The sequence below is a fragment of the Theropithecus gelada genome, chromosome 1 (assembly GCF_003255815.1).
Source record: "Theropithecus gelada isolate Dixy chromosome 1, Tgel_1.0, whole genome shotgun sequence".
NCBI classification, from domain to species: Eukaryota; Metazoa; Chordata; class Mammalia; order Primates; family Cercopithecidae; genus Theropithecus; species Theropithecus gelada.
The window spans coordinates 79,163,337-79,183,208 of NC_037668.1; the positions used below are offsets into that span (position 1 = coordinate 79,163,337).

General features: G+C 52.0%; 1 protein-coding gene across 7 annotated transcripts in view; it reads right to left on the bottom strand.

Annotated features, from left to right (window-relative positions):
* Positions 1 to 734: 734 nt before the first annotated feature.
* The window catches only part of TTC39A (tetratricopeptide repeat domain 39A), a 58,913-nt gene continuing 39,775 nt past the window's right edge, over positions 735 to 19,872 (bottom strand). For 4 of the 7 annotated variants that reach the window (XM_025387702.1, XM_025387693.1, XM_025387720.1 and 1 more), the window contains 11 exons: positions 19,084 to 19,149; positions 17,073 to 17,181; positions 16,486 to 16,553; positions 16,336 to 16,395; positions 15,569 to 15,730; positions 10,129 to 10,220; positions 8,455 to 8,575; positions 3,975 to 4,086; positions 3,466 to 3,580; positions 2,314 to 2,430; positions 735 to 1,756 (listed from right to left, as the gene is read on the bottom strand). In XM_025387702.1, the coding sequence (XP_025243487.1) occupies positions 1,633 to 1,756; positions 2,314 to 2,430; positions 3,466 to 3,580; positions 3,975 to 4,086; positions 8,455 to 8,575; positions 10,129 to 10,220; positions 15,569 to 15,730; positions 16,336 to 16,395; positions 16,486 to 16,553; positions 17,073 to 17,181; positions 19,084 to 19,149 (1,146 nt within the window). In that variant the 3' untranslated portion in view covers positions 735 to 1,632. Of the gene's footprint in view, positions 1,757 to 2,313; positions 2,431 to 3,465; positions 3,581 to 3,974; positions 4,087 to 8,454; positions 8,576 to 10,128; positions 10,221 to 11,797; positions 11,954 to 15,568; positions 15,731 to 16,335; positions 16,396 to 16,485; positions 16,554 to 17,072; positions 17,182 to 19,083; positions 19,150 to 19,872 lie in introns of those variants that run through there. The other 3 variants (XM_025387711.1, XM_025387736.1, XM_025387743.1) reach the window with 3 other exon arrangements.

Sequence of the window (19,872 nt, forward strand, 5' to 3'; positions counted from 1 at the left end):
ACCCACCTCGGCCTCCCAAAGTGCTGGGATTACAGGAGTGAGCCATCGTGACCGACCAACTGAATCTTCATATATTAACCCAGCCCCTTGGCAGATACTGTGTTTGCTAAATACAGCAATGCTGGAAGATTGGAAAGTTTAACTGGTTTTTCTCTTATAGAAATTGCATTCATGCATTTGGGGAGTAACGTTTTCACAGATGAATATTTTTACTGGGTACATGATTTTCCCTAAAGGGAAATGGTTAGGTTGAAGTGTGCTGACATTAGAAAGTGAAGGGTAAAACCTGGTGTTGGTCATTGAACCTGAGTTCTCACTTTAACAATCCCAGAGGTTGCAAATTCAGATGCTTTTAGGGGCCAGAAAGGTAACAGAAGTGTTTAAAGTAGCCGCGACTTAGCTCTAGCTGATTGTTGCCTCATGGGAATGCGGCTCAATGTTGCCAGATCTTTTTTTTTTTTTTTTTTAATTACAGGCCAGGAACCAGATTCATTTGTGAAATCTCCCCATTTGTGAATGCTGGTAACTTATTCAAAAAGTTTAAAACATTGTGTAGTCTAAATAAAACATACATAGGCCGTGTGGCTTCTGATTAAGACTTTCTGCCCGGCCTAAGGATGCATGCAACACATATTTTATTGAAATATATGATGCACGATCCCTTAAGGGCATAAATTTTATCACTTAAATGTCTCTTGTCGCTTAACTGAAGAATCTAACACATACACAACAGGTCAAGAATAACAGTTCTAAGAAAAATGCTATCAGTAAGTAAATGTACCTTGGAGTGAAGTACAGAAGATTTTTATCTTTCATAAATTATTCCCAGTGGTTTCAGTTTGGCATACAGCAAAGATACAGACTTGATTCTGAGAACCTCCTCCTGCCCCCCAAAATTCCTGGCTTTCGCATAGAAAGGGCCACACGGCTCTTCCATCAAGCCGTGGCATTTCCTACTGGTGGAGATGGATTTTTCTACACAAGAGCTCAGATTTTCTCTCACTAAAAAGACGTGCTTGATTTTTAAATTGGAAGTTTACAAAAGGAGTGAAATGAAGTGTGAGTAGTAAGTAGTGGATGTCTGTGTGCATCCTCGTGCCCAACCCCAGAAGCATTGAAGCCTGAGGCTCAGCCTCTCCCAGGCACTCCTCAGGTCCTCTGAAGGCCCTTCAGTCACACAAGCTGAGAACTTGCTGAATTTGAAAAGCAATTTGCCCTTTGGCATCATCATGTAAAGAGATTTACCTCCAGATGATAATAGGTGAAGACAAAGACTTACAGGTGGTTGGTGGTTGTTGGTTTTTAAAGCCAACTGTGATCCCATCAATGTATTTCTAAGGAAAATGTAAACTGTTCATACATTCTCTTAAACATCACAGTGAAAAGCAAGTACCCGTATGTGTGATAGGCAGGCAGAGGGCTCCACCTGCTCTGCCCTTGGCAAAGGCCCTTGGCCACACTGGTGAAAAGCTTGGCTTCTGCACAGATACCCATGTCGTGCCATCCAACTGGAGCGCCGGTGGACCCCAAAGACAGGGCAGGGCAGGGCAGGGGGAGGGGATCTTTTGAAATGTTTCCAGGAGCTCTGTCCAGCTGTCTGTCTGTCTTCCAGCCCAGAACTGCTGCACAAAGCTACAAGGACACTGATGAGACCATGGATCTGCTGCTGTTCTCTAGGGAAGACTTGGCTTGGAGTGTGGCTGCCTGGATTCGAAAGTGTGTCCTTGACTCCATGGAGTAATTCTTGTAGTTTTGCCTGGAATTGAGCAGAGAATCAGACACAAGAGCCTGCTTGCTCCCAGAGATGCTTTTCCTCCTGTTGGAGCTGTGTGAGCCCCGCCAGCCAAGGAAGGACTGTAGAGAAATTCCTGGGTCCTGAGAGCGTTGAGCCCTGCCCAGTGGAGAGTTAACCAGGAGGGTTTGTGGCCCCTCACCCCTGGTATCATGCCCACTGGAACCACTCCTGGTCCTCCTGGGTTCCTAAGCTTGAAGGGGTGGTTGTAGGGAATAGACCTCTAGCCTGGAAGGCAGGAGTCATGGGTCCTCACACAGCCGTGCAGCTGGCTTCTGATGTGACCTTGGGAACTTACTTCCTGCCTCTGGGGGTCTAACTGCCCATTCATACATTAAGAAAGAAGTCTTCCTATGACAGGTGACAGCTGGATTCCGAGGGACACAGGTCCGCCCTCTAGACTGCCAGACTGGCCTTGCTAGCAACTCCACTCACTGCTGTCTGGGCAACTCTGTCCCCAGCCAGCTCCTGAGCTGAGTTCAGAGGGAGCAAAGGACAGATTGAGGTTACGCAAGGCTTACTTGGCAGATTCCAAGAGTTTGATGGCCTCTTCATTTCTGCCTTGCTCCATAAACAGCAGGGCCAGTTCCAGCAGGGCGTTTGGGATCAAGTAGTGGTCATATTTAATCTTCTTTTCACTGCAGAACAGAAGACATGGCTCAGGTTCCTCCTCCTGAGCCTTTCCCAAACTGCACGTGAGGATTTCCTAACCTGAACTGCAATTTTGGGAGGTTCCCACTACCAAGCCATAGAAAGGCTGGGATCCACAGCAAAGCCTTCCCATCCTGTGTGTAATCTTGGGCTCCAGCTCCCTGACAACTTATGGCTCCTGTCATGTCCTTAATCCACCGCCACCTAAGTCCCAACCTCCCTTTCTCCAGGTTGAATGATTTATTGAACTGTAAAGTCTCCTGTCTCTGACCTGTCCCCTCTGACCCGACCTCCATGCTGCCCTGGAGATATCTTCCTTGCCCGGTACCCTTTCTGGCTCTCTTCTTTGGAATACAATTTAGCCTTGTGAACAAAACATCCAGGCCCTTCTCATTCTATCCCTCCTTATTTCATCTTCAATCTTTTCTCTCTATGACTTCACCCAGGCAGGCAAAGACCCCATTGCCGTCACCCCGCCTCAGGTGTCTTTCCTGTGTCCATGCACTGGTGCATGCTGTCCCTACTCCACCTCAAACCTGTCCTCCCTTGCTTTCTCCGCCTGATGAACTTCCCACTTTCAACGTCAGCCTTGGAAAGCCTTTCCTAGTACCTCCCATGAAGTTCAGGTCCCTCCTCGGGCACCTGCTGTCCTCTCTGCTTTCCTCTAGCATGGTCCTGATGAGCCTTGGTTGGGCTGCCTACAGTTTGCCATCTGTCACATTGCCCTCCCCGAGGGCAAGGACAGAGTTGCTGAATTACAAACTCCAGGGCACACTGTTCACTCGAAACAACATGGATGTGCTCCTGTAGTCATGCAATTTGGTGGCACTGGGAGGCTAGGTCTGAATTATCTGTACAGGTCCCGGCACAAGTCCTGGCAAGAGTGGACACTAGTTTAGTACCTGTGTGGTGAGCGGGGGTTAGCTAGGGTCAGCCACTGCAGTGGGCATGAGGATGGAGAAGCCCTGAATATTCTACCCAGGAGACTCAGACCCAGCAGGAGCAGCTGCAGAGGCACTTACTTGGCAGAGATGCTCCTAAAATTCTCCTCAGCCTCCCGGGCACGGCCCAGGTATTTCAGACACAGGCCTTTCAACAATTTCACCAGGCACTCGTCATCCACTGAGTACTCGTTCTCTGAAAATAGGGATGTGAAGGAAAAAGACAGACTTGTTCATTTCTGCAGCAGTTACTTATAGAGCCCCCTACTCTGTGCTAGGTCAAAGGGACACAGGTAAATCAGACATGGTCCCTGTCCTCAGGGGGGGTCACATCTAAGAAGGAAAGGCAAATACTGAGACAATGACAATACAGTGAGGTCAGGACTGAAGGAAGCCCCATGGCTGTGGGAGCCCAGAGGCTTTGACCCTACCAAGGGGACAAGGAACAGCTGCTTGGAGGAGCTCAGTCTAGAGAGGGAAAGGAGAATTGCCAGGGTAGGGAACGGGGGAAGGACATTTTTGGCAAAGGGAACCTTCAGCTGTAAAGACCTGACCTAGCCTGGCAGGCTCAAGGGCCTGAGGGAAGTCACCTGGGCCTTTCTCCAGCATCTCTTCCGCCTTGGTGATGATCTCAAGCATCCCATCTGTGAGTGTCGGCTGCTTCCCAATCACAGCGTAGCCATTCCAGATGTACATCATTTCCTGAAGGCAGGAGGGCAAGTCAGTCCCAGGCTTCTTTCCTAATGGGGCCTCAGTTTTCCCATCTACAAAATGGGCAGTTCAGATCAGAGGTTCCCTAAAGGCCCTTCTAGCTCTAATCATCCATAACAGGTCTCAGTCAGCCTGTGAAGCTGTGGGCCTGAGGGGATTATGGGAGCCTTATCGTTGATTTGGTACTGAGCTCTCACCTTACCCCAGTGCAGATGTAAGATGGACCAATGTCCGTACTGTGCTGCTCATAGCTGCCGAAGTTTTCCAGCTATTTTTCTGCTCATGCCCTCCCTGAGTGCTATTACGTCCTTTCTCCCAACCTCTCTGGGGCCACTTTCTGTCCTTTGAGGACCAGGCCATGCTCCATACACACATTTCAGGACAACAGAATTTAAGGCTATGTCACCTTCTTTCCTACTCCTATTCTCCCAAAGCAACGGGCTAAATAATGACACTCACATTCCATTTCCTTTAGAATGAAGTTACCATCATTGAGACTCTTAAAACACATCTGATTCCTTTTTTTCTTTTTCTTAGATTTTTTTTTTTAATTAAAAAAATTTTGGGGGGCCGGGCATAGTGGCTCACGCCTGTAATCCCAGCACTTTGGGAGGCCAAGGTGAGTGGATCACCTGAGGTCAGGAGTTCGAGACCAGCCTGGCCAACATGGTGAAACCCCATCTCTACTAAAAATACAAAAACTAGCCAGGTGTGGTGGCACGTGCCTGTAATCCCAGCTACTCAGGAGGCTGAGACAGGAGAATTGCTTGAATCCAGGGGACGGAGGTTGCAGTGAGCCAAGATGGCACCATTGCACTCCAGCCTGGGTGACAGAGACACCGTCAATAAAAAAAAAAATCTTGGGGCCAGATATGGTGGCTCACACCTGTAATCCCAGCACTTTGGGAGGCTTAGGCAGGTGGATCACGATCACTTGAGCTCAGGAGTTCAAGACCAGCCCGGACAACACGGCAAAACCCCACAAAAAAAAAAAAAAAAAAAAAAAAATTAGCCAGGCATGGTGGTGCAAGCCTGGGGTCCCAGCTACTTGGGAGGCTTAGGTGGGAGGATTGCTGGAGCCCAAGAAATCTAAGCTGCAGTGAGCTATGATCACCCCACTGCATTCTAGCCTGGGTGACAGAGTGAGACTCTGTCTCAAAAAAAAAAAAAAAAAAAAAATTTTATTTCCACCTTGTCTTTGTTAGGTTACTGGTTCCTTTTCTTTGTTTGTTTTTGCCTTGACTGCCAGGAAGCTCAGAATACTAAATTAGGCTGAACATGGTGGCTCATGCCTGTAATCCCAGCACTTTGGGAGGCTGAGGTGAGAGGATCTCTTGAGCCCTGGAGTTCACCACCACCTTGGGCAACACAGTAAGATATTGTCTCTACAAAAAAATAAAAATAGTAGCTAAGCACGGGTGCTCGCCTGTAGTTAGGAGGCTGACATGAGAAGATCCTTTGAGCCCAGGAGTTTGAGGCTGCAGTGAGCTATGATATCACCACTACACTCCAGCCTGTATGACACAGTGAGACCCCCACCTCTAAAATAAATATTTAAAAATAAATAAAATAAAATAATAATACTAAATTAAACTTTCATTCATAGTAACTGTGTTTGCTTAAATGCGCATTTCCTAAACTGTCAAACCAGGTAATGGATGTGAAAACACTTTGTAGCCATAAAGTTCTAGAAAGACATTATTGTTGTGGTTCTTGTTATTATGTTCTAGGAAGGGAATTTCAGTTTAGACCAGTATTTCTCAAATTGTTCTCTGGTTCCAAGTTAGCAAATGTTTAATTTTATTTTATTTTAGAGACAGGGTCTCACTCTGTCACCCAGGCTGGAGTGCAGTGGCACTATCAGAGCTCACAGCAGCCTTGACTTCCTGGGCTCAAGCTATCCTCCCACCTCAGCCTCCTGAGGAACAGGGACTACAGATGCATGACACCACGCCCCACTAATTTTTGAATTTTTTGTAAAGATGGGACTTCACCATGTTGGCCAGGCTGGTCTTGAACTCCTGCTCTCAAATGATCCACCTACCTTGGCCTCCCAAAGTTCTGGGATTACAGGCATGAACCACCACACCCGGCCAGCAAATGTTTCATTTTTTTTTTTTTTTTTTTTGAGACGGAGTCTCTCTCTGTCGCCCGGGCTGGAGTGCAGTGGCCGGATCTCAGCTCACTGCAAGCTCCGCCTCCCAGGTTCCCGCCATTCTCCTGCCTCAGCCTCCCGAGTAGCTGGGACTACAGGCGCCCGCCACCTCGCCCGGCTAATTTTTTTTTATTTTTTAGTAGAGACGGGGTTTCACCGTGTTAGCCAGGATGGTCTCGATCTCCTGACCTCGTGATCCGCCCGTCTCGGCCTCCCAAAGTGCTGGGATTACAGGCTTGAGCCACCGCGCCCGGCCAAATGTTTCATTTTTTAAAAAAGGATTCTTCCCTTCCCCACAAATAAAAATTAAAATTAAAAATGATTCTGTGGCCAAATAAGTTAGAGAAAAAACATATCTTTAAGCTTCTTCTTAGATTAACATATAAGACTCCAAGAAAGTCTATAGTATATAAACTGTGTTTAGGCCAGTCTTTCCCAAATGAAATCATTTAATGCATAAATAGTATTTTGCAGATTACAGTTTGGGAAATTCTCCTCTAAGTTTTTGGTATAGTTGCTTCCCTTGCCCTTCCTACAATATCCTCCTGTTCCACTTGATAACAATAGCTTTACTGGATTTTTTTTTTTTTTTTTTTTTTTTGAGACGGAGTTTCACTCTTGTTGCCCAGGCTGGAGTGCAATGGCACAATCTCAGCAACCTCCACCTCTTGGGTTCAAGAGATTCTCCTGCCTCAGCCTCCCGAGTAGCTGGGATTACAGGCATGCACCACCACACCCGGCTAATTTTGTATTTGTAGTAGAGACGGGGTTTCTCCATGTTGGTCAGGCTGGTCTCAAACTCCCGATCTCAGGTGATCCGCCCGCCTCTGCCTCCCAAAGTGCTGGGATTACAGGCGTGAGCCACCATGACTGGCCTATTGTATATTTTAAACCATAAAATATTTTAAAACTTTAGAAATACTCAGGTTGTAAATGCTGAATCAAACTATAGAAATATTGACCTTTTTTTTGAGACAGAGTCTTACTCTGTCGCCCAGGCTGGAGTGCAGTGGCGTGATCTCGGCTCACTGCAAGCTCCGCATCCTGGGTTCACACCATTCTCCTGCCTCAGCCTCCCAAGAAGCTGGGACTACAGGCGCCTGCCATCACACCTGGCTAATTTTTTGTGTTTTTAGTAGAGACAGGGTTTCACCAAGTTAGCCAGGATGATCTCGATCTCCTGACCTCATGATCCGCCCGCCTCGGCCTCCCAAAGTGCTTGGATTACAGGCATGAGCCACCGCGCCCTGCCAAATATTGACCTTTTCAACTGATAAAGTATTTAACACATTTTTCTCGTTCATGCTCATAACTGCTCTGTGAAATGGGAAAGGAATCTATTATTATAGCCATTTTACATAAGGGGAAGAGGGAACTGACCTAAGGCTATTCAGTTAATGAACAGTACAGCCAGGACCAAAAAAAGGTCTCTCAAGCAGGCTGCCTTCTACTTTTCCGGCTCCCTTACTACTTGAATAACAAGGACTCTTAGCAAGCTGGAACTTTATCAGATGCCTACTCAAATCGTGCATAGAATTAGCATCACAACCATGGCTCAGAATATGGGCTGTGGGCCGAGACTGCTGAGTTCAAATTCTGACTCCAACTCACCAGCTGTGTGACCTGGGCAAGTTATTTGATCTTTCTACTGATCTGTTAGGTCTTGTTACCCCCATCTGTAAAATGGAGATACCAGCAGCGCCTACTCACAGGGTTGATGTGAGGCTCAAATGAGGCCACAGGCAATGGGCGTGGGCAGCCTTGAACAGAGCAAGTGCTCAATAACAATGTTGGCTATTATGTGAGTTCAGAGTTGAATATAACGTGAAGACGCTGGTCCAGTGAGGGGGACCGTGAAAACAATGAAAATCATTGTGACAAGACTGGAGCAGTCAGGCTGGGATCACAGGCAGCCGGGTGATGCCTCTGCCTGGGCACAGCGACATGGGGCTATCTGTCCAGGAGGGCGACCCTCTCTGCCTCTTATCTGCAGCCTGCCTGTCTCTCCACTCCCAGCCCCAGTGGACCATCTCTTTCTAAGGGGTAGAGGCTGGGTCAGACTCGCAGGTGAATTGCGAAACCCTCCCCAGGTCCCTGAGGCATGAAGGTCTTTCTCCTCATCCACTTCCCCCTGGCTGTGGCTCTCAGTGAATCCTCACAATCCTATACCCGGAGGGCAGTGCCAGTCCAGACCTCCTACCCACCAGAGCAGGCACTGGCAGCGAGATAGGGTTGGAGGAGAGGTAGCGTCGGGACTTCCGGATGGCAAACTTCTCTGTGGGTAGAGATTTCCCAGCAATCTTGAGCTTCAGGCCTGGCACAGCTCTGCAAAAGAGATGGGGAGGGTGGGAGAGGATGAAAAAGAGTAGGAGAGGGCGGAGGGTCCCCAGCCTACCTAGCCATGCTTGGCACCTCTCTGGGCCTCAGTTTCCCCATCCGTACAATGACAGTGTTGGACTCTAAAGAGCCTTCTAGGTCTGAAATAGCCTGCGGCTATGGTCTTATTTTAGAGACCCTGCCCCAAGACCTGGCCACTTCCTATGGCTAGGCAAGGGGTTCCTCCCCGCCAGCTGGCAGAGGTGCCAGTGTGCCAAACACCCCTGGGCCAGTCCTGCCTCCTAGTTATCGCCTCCACTCCCAGGCCCCATTTCCGGGGAGGACTCAAGAGAAGTTTAATCCCAATTTCACAGGAGAGACCAACACTCAGAGAAAGGGTGCGACCTACCCAACAACAAACAGCTCAAACCCTTAATTAACTCTTGACTCGAGAGTTCTCACCTTCTCAGCTGTTTCCAGGGACAGAGCAAAATGCAGTATGCCACCAGGCACGCCTCCACATCTGGGGCCTCACCCACCCAGCTTCATCCCACCCTCCTCCTATTTCTGCCACAGTCACTGGGTGTGGCTGTGACCTCAGGCCTGAGCCATTTAGGCACAGGAAACAGCTGGATGTGGGTGTGAGGTCCCCCCAAACTCTTCGTTTGCTTATTCACTGTAGAACCTCTCTTGGCCTTAATTTCCTCATCTCTAAAATGGAGGTAATGACACCTGGCCTCCTAGGCTTTCTGGAAGAGTCATCTGAGAGGGGACATGGAACCTGCTGTAGCAGCAGACACTCTGGAAGTGATGAATGCCCTATTATTGTGACAGCAGTAGCCTAGGAGGCCCATATTATACCCCCTTCCAGGTCTGCAAATTGGGGTCAACCTCACCAAGACTGGAGGAAGGCTCCAAGCTCCATCCTCCACCTGCCACAGCTGAGCTCTGTTCTAAAGATGCTTCACAGGAAGCAAATACGGTGGTACAGGAAGAATGAAAACAGCCACCACTTAGCGGGCAGCTTCTAGGCTCCCAGTTCTATGCCAGGCTCTTTACATTTATTATCTAGTTGATTTGCAAAACAGTGCTGCGAGGTGGAGGTTGTTATTCCCATTTTACAGATGCCGAAGTTGTCCCAGGTGACACAGCTAAGAACAAGCAGGGGCTGGGTTTACTCCTGTTTGTTCGATTTCGACTCTCAGTTCTCCACTGTGCTTCTCTGAGTGTCTCAGGTTAACTCAGCAGAGTGAAAGACCTTCCCTCCCCGGACCTTGGTGGCCATATCTGTCCTACTGCCCACATGAAAGAGACTTGGAGGGAGATGATATTGACAAAACCATTTCTGTGAAAGAAAGCCTCTGAAGAAATTCAAAGGGCTCCAACCACCAGTAGCAGCAGCATGGGGTGGCAATGGGAGGGGAGGACACGCAGGTGGGTCAGTCCTGGGGTGGGGGCAGGGAGTCACCCCACTCCTCCCTCCGCAGTGCCCACAGCTCAGGATAGCCTGGCTGGTCTGTCCATAGCGGCCTACACAGTGGGAGCACGATGGTGAGACCCACCTAAATAATTCCACTTCGTCGTCCCCGAATGGCTTGTACTCCTCCTTACCAAACATGCTGAGGTAGGCGGCCTTCATGTAAATGTAGGTGGCCTGTGTGAGACAGAGCAACAGCCAGGTGTGAGCAGCCCTCCTCCAGCCCCAGCCCGGCTGGAATCTGCAGACGGACCTCACGTGGCCCAGCATAGGAGCTCGCGTTGTCTCCAAGCCCCAGGGGAAAAACGAAGGTAAGAAGTTGAAGCAACTTGAAGACCGGAATCCAGGACAACCCATGTCAAAGCAGCCACCTTCTTCTCCACTTGAAGCAGTGGCAAGAAGAACCCATGCAACTAGTAATGGGTAGGACAGGCTGAGGCTGCGGCAGACACACAAGGACAGGGGCTCAATCGGGGTTTCCGGGAAGCAACACCTTCAGAGTGGGCCCCTGAAGGGCAATGGGGAAATTCCCTGAGGCCCCAGACAGGGCCTTCCAGCCAAGGGGAAGGGGCTGAGCAACGCCAGGAGGCGACAGGATATGTGTGGATTATCAATAGACGATGAAGCACGGGCTGTAAAAAAAAGAGGCTTGAGCCAGAAACGTGAGCAGGGCCTGGGTCGGCTCAGCTCGGGCCACTCTGGTAGAACTATCTGCCTTGCTGTGTGCCAGGCACATCAAATCCGGCACCTCGCTTGATCCCAAAGCCAATGCCAGAAAGGAGTCCGTACCCTACCTCTGCTTCCTGGGACCCCAGAGCTACTGGGGCAGAGCCGGGAGTCGACCCCACGGCCTTGCCCACTAGATGCACAGCCAGCCCTGACAGTGAAACCGTGGCCCTGCGGGAGAACCCCCTACCCCACCCAGTTCTCCCTGCACGCCACGCCCCTTCCTCAGAAGTCCCGAGACAGGAGCCTGGCTCTGTGCTGCCCTCAGGTGGCCAAGTTCCGAACCATAGCTCTTGCCTCTTGGCTAAGAAAGGGTGGAGAGGAAAGGGCGCCGGACATCCGGGAGTCCTGCCTAGAGCAGGCGGAAAGCGGCCTCCACCTGGCAGCCCCACCCATGCCCGGGCCTCAGCCCGCCCTTTACAGCATGAGGAAAAGCTGGTCTTTGTGGGAAGAGTCTCCCTCCCTAAAACCTGTTCCTGGTCCCACCTTTTTTTTTTTTTGAGATGGTCTTGCTCTGTCGCCCAGACTGAGGCTGGAGTGCAATGGCGCGATCTCGGCTCACTGCAACCTCCGCCTCCCGGCTTGTAGCTGGGACTACAAGCATGCACCACCACGCCTGGCAGTTTTTGTATTTTTTAGTAGAGACGGGGTTTCAGCATGTTGGCCAGGCTGGTTTCAAACTCCTGACCTCAAGCTATCCGCCCGCCTCAGCCTCCCAAAGTGCTGGGATTACAGGCATGAGCCACTGCGCCTGGCCCGGTCCCATCTTTAACCTCCCGGGTTGCCCTTGTCCTCTCCCTTTCCCCTGCCCCTGACGTGGAGGCACCAAGTCCCAGTGACTTTACCTCCCGTCTCACTCTAGGATCCTGCTGGCCTTGCCCTACGGCTCTCATTATCGCACTGCCACCATCTCCACACCGTCTCCCTGTTCCAGGCTACCCGGGATGTCTTTTTGCTGTCCTGGTACACATTGTCTCCTGTCTCCCTGGGCCCACTCCTGTCCCCTGCAAGCCATTTCGCACGCTGACCTTTTTAAGTCAGCTCACATCAGTCCCTTCTGGAAATCTGGTTGTATCCCATCACACTCAGGAGACATCTACTGTTTCCCCGACACCTGCCACACTCTAGCCATACGACGGCCTCTGGGCTGCTCCCAGGACACATCAAACACACTCCTGCCCTGCCCTACACAGCTCCCTCTGCCCAAATGGCCTGCTTTGTGACTGCCATGTGCTGCTCCTGCGCTCCATTCTGGTGTCCTCTGAGACAGGCCTCCCCTGACCTCCCCTTACAAAGGCGCCCCTCCCGTCACTCCCTGCGCCCGGCCTCGCTTGTTCTTCACTTCTCTTACTGGAACCAGACATCATGTTATATTGCACATCTGTGTTTCTTGTCTCTCTCCCCACTAGGATGTGAGCCTTCAGAGGGGGTCTTTTCCTGCTCACTCTTGTATTTCCTGGCCTAGAACAGGACCTGGCAAGTGGGGATGGCCCAGCAACTGCTGGTGGGCTTCCTAAAGCACCTATCTAAGCCACAAGCCTGCCAGGGCTCCCCTACTGCTAGATAAAGCTCAAACAGCCACTCACGTCCTCCACGGCCTGCCCTAACCTTTCTTTTTCTGGCTCATCTTCTGCCATTTCCTCCCCTACACTCCTTAAACTCTCCTCGGGCCTCTGCCTGTGCTGTTCCTTGGCCTGGGATGCCATTATCCCTTCTCCACCAGGCTCACCTCCAAGAGCCTTCCCTCCTGCCCACAGACAGCTCACCCTCACAGCACCAGCAGGGTTAGGATGGAGGCTGTGACTGAGAGTTGTGGATGCCCCAGCTCTCCAGAGAAGTACGGCGGCCACACTGGGGGAAAAGAGCAGCTGTCTCCCCTGATACAGGCCCCCTGCTCTTCTGCTGTGCAAACTCTTCACCCCATGGCACAGAGCCCCTCCGCAACGCTCTGGCTTCTGAGCCTTTGGTCCTGCCGCCCTCTCGGCTTGGGGTGTCCTCTCACTTCCTCCACTCTGCCTCCCTAAATCCTTCCTCTCCAAGACCCACCTCAGAGGTCTCTCCTCAGAAGCCTTCCTGTCCTCTTGGGTTGCCCGAGGATGCCTTTAGCTCCTTGGGTTTCCCAAGCCCTGAGCAGGCCACTGTCACCGCCTTGCTTCTGGCCATCTAAGCCTCCAGGCTGCCAGCACTGGGGGAAACACAAAGGCCTCCACAGGGCTGACTGTAGGAGATAGGTCAGGGTGGGAAAAATTATATAAAGCAGCAAACCTTCTTGGAAGGCTGGGAGGTTTTGCAAAAGCTTCGGGAAAGGATGTGGCTGAAGACAGCTGAGTTCCCTCAGAGTAGATAACAAGAAGGGAATTGATCTAGATAAGTTAGTTTACTTAGGCCTCGGAACCTGGCCTTTAATCATCGGAGCAGAGGACTGCTCTCTCCGGGGGTGGGGCGGGGGGCACAATGTTAATTACCCAGAAATGGAGTTTGCTTTAGGCCTTTGTCATTACATCTGTACTAAATAAATGCAAGCATGGCCGGCTTATAAGGGCTGCTGCTAACTCTGGCAAGGGTTCCCTATCTGCTGACAGGCAAGCCTGTGTCTGCGTACTCTGTTCATCCATCACTCAGTCAGGGTCTGCGGGTCAGACCCAGCAGCTGACCTCGGAGGATCCTGGCAGAGAGGGGCATTGCCTGTGCAGAGCGGGTGGTGCCTATGGCAATGGCCAGAGGCCCAGGCCCCAGGACTATAAGTTGGTGGAGTCTGTGATGGCCAAGTTCTAGAGATTAGAAATGGGTGGGGCCCCAGAACTCGAGAGTGTTACAACCCCCGTTTTTCACAGGAAGTCCTCATGAGGAGAGTGTTGCAGAGAGAGCGGGACTGGCCACCCCAGCGGGCTGGGAACTAGGCCAGACTTGCTGACAGTTGGGAGGCCTGGCCCACCTTCCGTTCCTCTATATAGCAGCTGTGTGCCCCCACCAGGTCTCCCTTTCCCCATGTGGTTAGCCCCAGCCACCCACCTCACTCTACAGGAAGGCTTCAAGAGTCACTTTCAGTTCAAAAAGGTTCCCTAAGGCCCAGAGTCCCAGCACTTTAGGAGGCAGGGATGGGAAGATTGCTTGGGCCCAGGAGTTCAAGACCAGCCTGACCAACATAGCAAGACCCTATCTCTCAAAAAAGAAAAAAGGTTCCCTGAGGCTTTGTCCTTGTTGAGAGTAGGAGGGGGTGTGGGGGCCATGGGAGCTGGGCCTGAGGAAGCACCTTCAGTAGCAGGGTGGGCTCAGGGCAAGCCCCGACTCCTCGGGAGGACTCTAGGAGCAAGAGAGAAGCAGAGGCCTCTGAGTCACACAGGACTGTCCTCAAATCCAGTGTCTGTCACCAACAGCCATGTGGGTGGGAAAGTCACAGTCCTCGCTTAGTGTCAGTGGCCCTCATGTGCCCAATGGAGATAATAACTTCTCCTCACTGGGTGTGGTGTGGAGGACAGGACAGGTGCCAGACACGTTGAGAGCTCAGTAGAAGCCTGTTCCCTTCCCTAGCCCCACCTGCCCCAGACCCAGAAAATTCCCCTTCAGCTTGGTCCCCAGGCAGGGCTACTGAAAAGAGACCTCCATGTGGAGGAGGGGGAGGGACCAGATGCAGATGACAGGTCTCCTAACAGGTGCCAATGCGGGTCAGTTCTAACAGCTGCCTGGAGCTTTGCAGGGAAAGCATCTAAGGTCACAGCCAGGCTCATGGCAGAGGATTGATTAGCAATGTCTGCTATGGGCAGGGGATGAAGCCATGAAGACACATGTCCTGCGTATTTACAAATAACAGATTAGACGTTTGCTGAGCTAGGTGGTTCTAAGACTCTTGATTCCAATTTCTGCACTATCATTACTATGATGGTACAAGCTAACACTTATTTCAGTACTTACCGTGATAAATTTCATCTTTGGTAGGCAAGCATCTGTTTGGCTTTGTTTTGCCTATATGGCATCTTGTTAATCCCTCCACTATTTCTGGGAGCATCATTTTCTTCTGTGGAACCACTCCTCTCCTACCCTCAGCCCATGAAGAATCTTCCCACCCCTCTGTTCCAGGCATTGGCATGTGACAAGTCAGACCAGTGAGGCTGAATTGTGGGACTCTGGTTGAAACCAAGGGGAGGATGTGAGTAGAAGCAGCCCGTGGCCACCTTGCCTGTCACATGGAGAGAAGCTTCCTGCAAAGATGTTGCAGAAACAAAGATGTCACAGGATAGAGCACAGTCACAGATAGAAAGACCAAGCCAGACATTTCATTAGAATTCCTGGATCCAGCCCTACCTGAAGTCAGATGTGCCAAGAATGTTCAGTTATATGAGCCTTTTGTGTTTTGGAATTGCATAGTCCAATCTAGTGGCCACTAGCCCTACATGGCTATTTAAATTTAACATTTAGTTAATTGAATTAAGTAAAACTGAAAACAATCAGTTTCCCAGCTGCACTAGGCACATTTCATGTGCTCACTGTGTACATGTGACTGGTGACTACCATATGTGGGCAGTGCATAAGTAGAACATTTCTACCATAGAGACAGTTCTGTTGGACAGAGGGAGCCATGTTTCTGTCCTTTGTGACTAGAAGTCTCTTTGTGACACACTGTGGTTCAGAAGTTTCTCTTGTGGTCTTTAGTTCCTTCCAAGCCTGAGTCCTATTAGAATTTACGGTTATGTTAGATTTCAGCTGAGACATCTGTGTTTAGTTAGGGATTTGGCCCCTGGTCTGGAGGCACACAGTCAGCCCTGTTCACCCAATGCTCCTAACACGTGGCATCAGCCCACCTTGGACCAGCAGTTCTCCTTGCTGAGCAGGTCGGCGTAGAAGTAGGACATCTTCCACTGGCCCTTGTAGGTGAAGCACCACATCAGCTCCCAGTAGCACATGTGGTGGAACTGCTTCCAGTGCTGCTGGGCCTCACAGCACTCCTCGAAACGCCGGATGGCCTGCAGGCACCTTCTGGTCAGCCTGATGGGTGCCCACCCAGTCCCAACCCCTCTGCATCCTCCGCACCTCCCAACACCACAGCAGACCTGGCCTCTCCAGGTCATGGTGGTCCAACCCTGTGCTAGGCTCAGGTGGGGCCCCAGGAGCCAGGAGATCTGGCCTCCAGTTCTGGTTTTACCTCCTAAGTCTTACATGACCTTGGGCCCAAATACAGTCCCCGCCTGGGACTCTGGTTTTTTGTAACAAATTGAAAGAGCTATAATGGAGGGGAGGTACCAGACTCCAGCCTAATGGCCATGCCCTAAACAGATGGGCTTTCCTAACCTCTGCCTCCCTCAAGCACCTCCCCGCACCTCCTTCCACTGCAATGCTGCAGTCCTATATCTCCCAGTCAAAATCCCAGGCACCACAAATGCCTCCTCCTCCGTCTTCCCAGGCTGCTCTGTCCAAAGGGCCTCTCCGTCTCCTGCTCTCTGGTTGGTTCTCTCTTGGGGACCCCCTCCCAGTCTGTCCTGTCCCTGAGTATGTCACATGTGCCTGACTTACTGCTGGCCTGGGAGAGCCCGAGGGATCCCCAGCCCCGGCCCAGACCCCCATCACTCACTGCATCAATGTTGCCTTTAATGACTTCAATCCGCCCTGCGAAGAACAGGAAGATGGCACCCTGCAATGACACATATGCAAGTCCATGTGGGTCCGTGGGGGTCTGTGGGTGTCTGTGGGCTGGAGGTACCGGGCAGCGCATGGGGCTCACCTTAGGGTACCGGTTCAGGTAGGGCTTCAGGAGCTTCTCGGCCTCCTCGATGTTGACATTCCCAGTACCTGGAGGAGGTGGTGGGGGAGACACAGAACATGTCAGCACTCCTGGCTCCTGTGATCCTGCCAGCAACCCAGTAGGGGCTTCCCGGGGTCTCCCCTTCCCCCTCTGTGAAATGGGGATGATAATTCTCCCTGTCCCTAGGGTTACATGAGGATTATATAAGGCAGTGCAGATATCGCCCCAAGCACTTCACAGGGCTCAATAACCAGGAGCCTGTGTCCACCAAGGCTGTGCCCAGAACCATAAGGTGCTGTACACAGTGTCTTCACACCCTCCACAGGGTAGGCACCACCCCCCCATTTCACAGATGAGAAAACTGAGGCTGGAACCTAGTCACACTGTGAGGCAGTGGGCGTCAGCAGGCCAGTCCCCGGGACAGTGGATGTGGCTCTGTTTCTGGTTTCAGTACCCCTATCCCTAGCCGCAGGGGCATGAGCAGGGTCTGTAGTCCCTCATTCTCCTGCCCCCTTGGAGACGACCAAACCCCAGGGCCCCAGGTCCCCCTGTACAGGGGCACCTACCGAGCACGAAGGTGAGGAAGGTGTGGTAGCACAGCAGGAGCATGACACACAGCACAGCGCGGAAGCTGTGTCCTGACGCGCCCTCCTCCAGCTGCAGCAGCCCGTAGTCCTGAGGGGACGGGAGGGTGGGTGAGGCTCCCAGAGAGGGCAGGGGCCTGGGAGGCAGCTGGACAGCTGTGTGGGCAGTGCTGCCAGCAAAGGCGCGGAAGAGCGCTGGAACCCTGGAGGCCGGGTCAGCTGCGTGGCCCTGAGCAAGGGGCTGCCCCTCAGTGCCCCAGCGCATTCCTGGGGGAAGGGGACATGGCTGCCAAGGCCAGGACAAAGGCCTGGCAGGTCTCAGGTGTCCCCCACCTTCTCCACAGCCCCTTCCCCACCCTCCCTATAGTCACCGGCTCAGCTGCCCTGCAATGGGTATTGAGGGCTCTAGCAACCCAGGTCTGGCTGGGAGCACGAGAGACACGGAGGTGGATGATCCCAGCCACGGGCTCAGGGCACAGGTGGGGACTGGGAAGGCTTCCTGGGGGAGAAGCCTCCATTGCCTGGCTGGGGAGGGGCTGGGGGCAGACCCCCCACCTTGTTTCCCTGCCTGCAGTCTCTGCCTGGTCTGTCCTCCAGAGCATTCTCGTTCTTTCTAAAACACAAATCTGACCTGCCTCACTCCTGCCTCAAACCTTCCATGGCTCCCCTGCCTTCGAGATAAAGAGGAAGCCCAGGCTGGCACAGTAGGTCCTGCAACCCGCCTGGCCCGGCCACACTGCCTCACCTCTGGGCCCTCCCTTCATCATCCTGAAGTCCTACTCATGACCCATGTGCTTTCTTAAGGAAACAAAACTGAAAGAGACCTTCACAGCCTCTAGCCAATGTTTTCCAAAGCTCAGACAGCAGAGGGCAGCCAAGATTTCAGGGGTCCGTGGGCAGGCGCCAGGAAACACTGAGTCACCCTGAGCGTTTTCCCTTCTCAGTTATCTTTCTATCCTTTGGTGGTGCCCAGGAGAAATCCCCAGTCCTTTGCTCGCGGGGTTTGAACTCTCTCACCCTGAGCCCCCTTTCTCAGAAAGAGGCAGCCCTGGCTGAACCCGGGCCCACCACATAGTCTAGCTGGGCTTTCCAAAAGATGGCTGGGCCCTTGTGGTATTTATTTTTATGATTATGTTCTTATCATGCCAAATAATATGGAGGTTTGTGTAGACATGTTTCCTTTGAATCAATTTCAGTAAAAGTCATGAGTCACTTTTGAGAAAAGTAATATATACATTATAAAAGAGAGGTCCGTGCTTGTGGCAAATATCAGTAAGGGTCAGTGCACATTTGAGAAACACTTATCTGGTCCATAACAAGGTCCTTATTTTACTAAAAAGAGGCTCAGAGAAGGTAGGGACTTGCTCAGAGTCACAGAGAAAAGGGGATGAGGCTGGACTGACCCAGAGATCCTAACTTCCAGGCCAATGCTCCTTCTACCACACGAAGCCTCCTCCACCAGGAAGCCCTCCCTGATCTGCTGCCTTCAACCTGGGGCTGGTACTCAGGTTCTTGCCCTCAGTAAAGTCTCTGGGTGCTTGAGTTCTCTGGTTCTCAAGGTCTGATGCCCAGTAGGGCCTCCCTCGGGCATCTACTGGATGAAGTGGTAGCACCAGAAAATGGTCTTTTGGGGAAGGACTTGCTCAAAGTCTTGAAGTGAGGCAGTATCTATAGAAAGAGGGACCAGCTCCTGACACCTGTCAGGCTCAGAGAATGTGTGATCCTGGGCCACTGATGGAGCTGCCCTTCATAGCCATCCCCACCCACCCAGAGCCTCTGCACACTGGGAGGGCCAGGCAGGAATCACTAGCCCCATTCGCCTGGAGAGAAGACTGAGGCCCAGGGAGGTCTGGGCATTGTCCGGGGTCATACAATGAGAGGGGCTGAGCCAGGACGGGCACCTAGGCCCTGCGGCCTATCAGCCCCACCCTGTCCAGCCCAGCCCCAGTTTTGGGGCTGAGCAGGTCAGGGGTGCTAGGAAGCAGGTGGTTACCTTGTTTCCTGAAAAGCCCACGAACTCCAGCAGCCTCAGGATCCTAGTAGGAAGCATGGACAATGTCTGCAAGAAAGGAGGTAATCAAGCATGTGAAGGTACCCAGAGGGGGCAGGGGCCACCCCCACTGTCCCAAGGCCTGCTCTTTAACAGGCTTTACCTGGAGAGGAGAGGGCCACCCCTCTAACTTTGGAAAGGTCCCTGGCCACCTAGGTTCCCGAGGCTAAAATCTTCCCTGGGAAGCTCCTCCTCCCTTGATCAGGCAGTTTTCCCAGACTTCCTGATCCCTCTGCCAGAAAGCCCCTCCTCAGCTGGGAAACTCCTAGGAATCCTTCAGGAGCCAGCACAGATGCTCACTCCCTCCCGTAGGAAACCTTCCCCCACTCCATGCAGGAGGATGACTTAGTTCTCTGTCCTCTCTAAGTCATCAGCTGGTTTCAGGACTGTCTCCTTCCCTGCCACTGGTAAATGTGTAACCAGCAGCTCTCTAGGGCAGAGAAAGCCCTGATTTATTATGTGTGCCATGGTCAGGTGCTGTGAAGGCTCTACCACAGTGGATTTCAAGCTACTGGCCGGACTTGGGAAGAAATGCACTGATGGACTCTGGAGCTGGCTCCAGCGCCCACTCCACCCCCACCCCAGCTGTGAGTCCCTGAAGGCTGGCCACACATCTGATCATCTCTGGATCCCGGTGCCCAGCACACAGTCAGGTGCAGGGGCACTTGGCAGTGACCACACGAGTCAGGGACAGAAGGGGAGACTGAGCTCGAGCCAGGCACTGTGGAAATG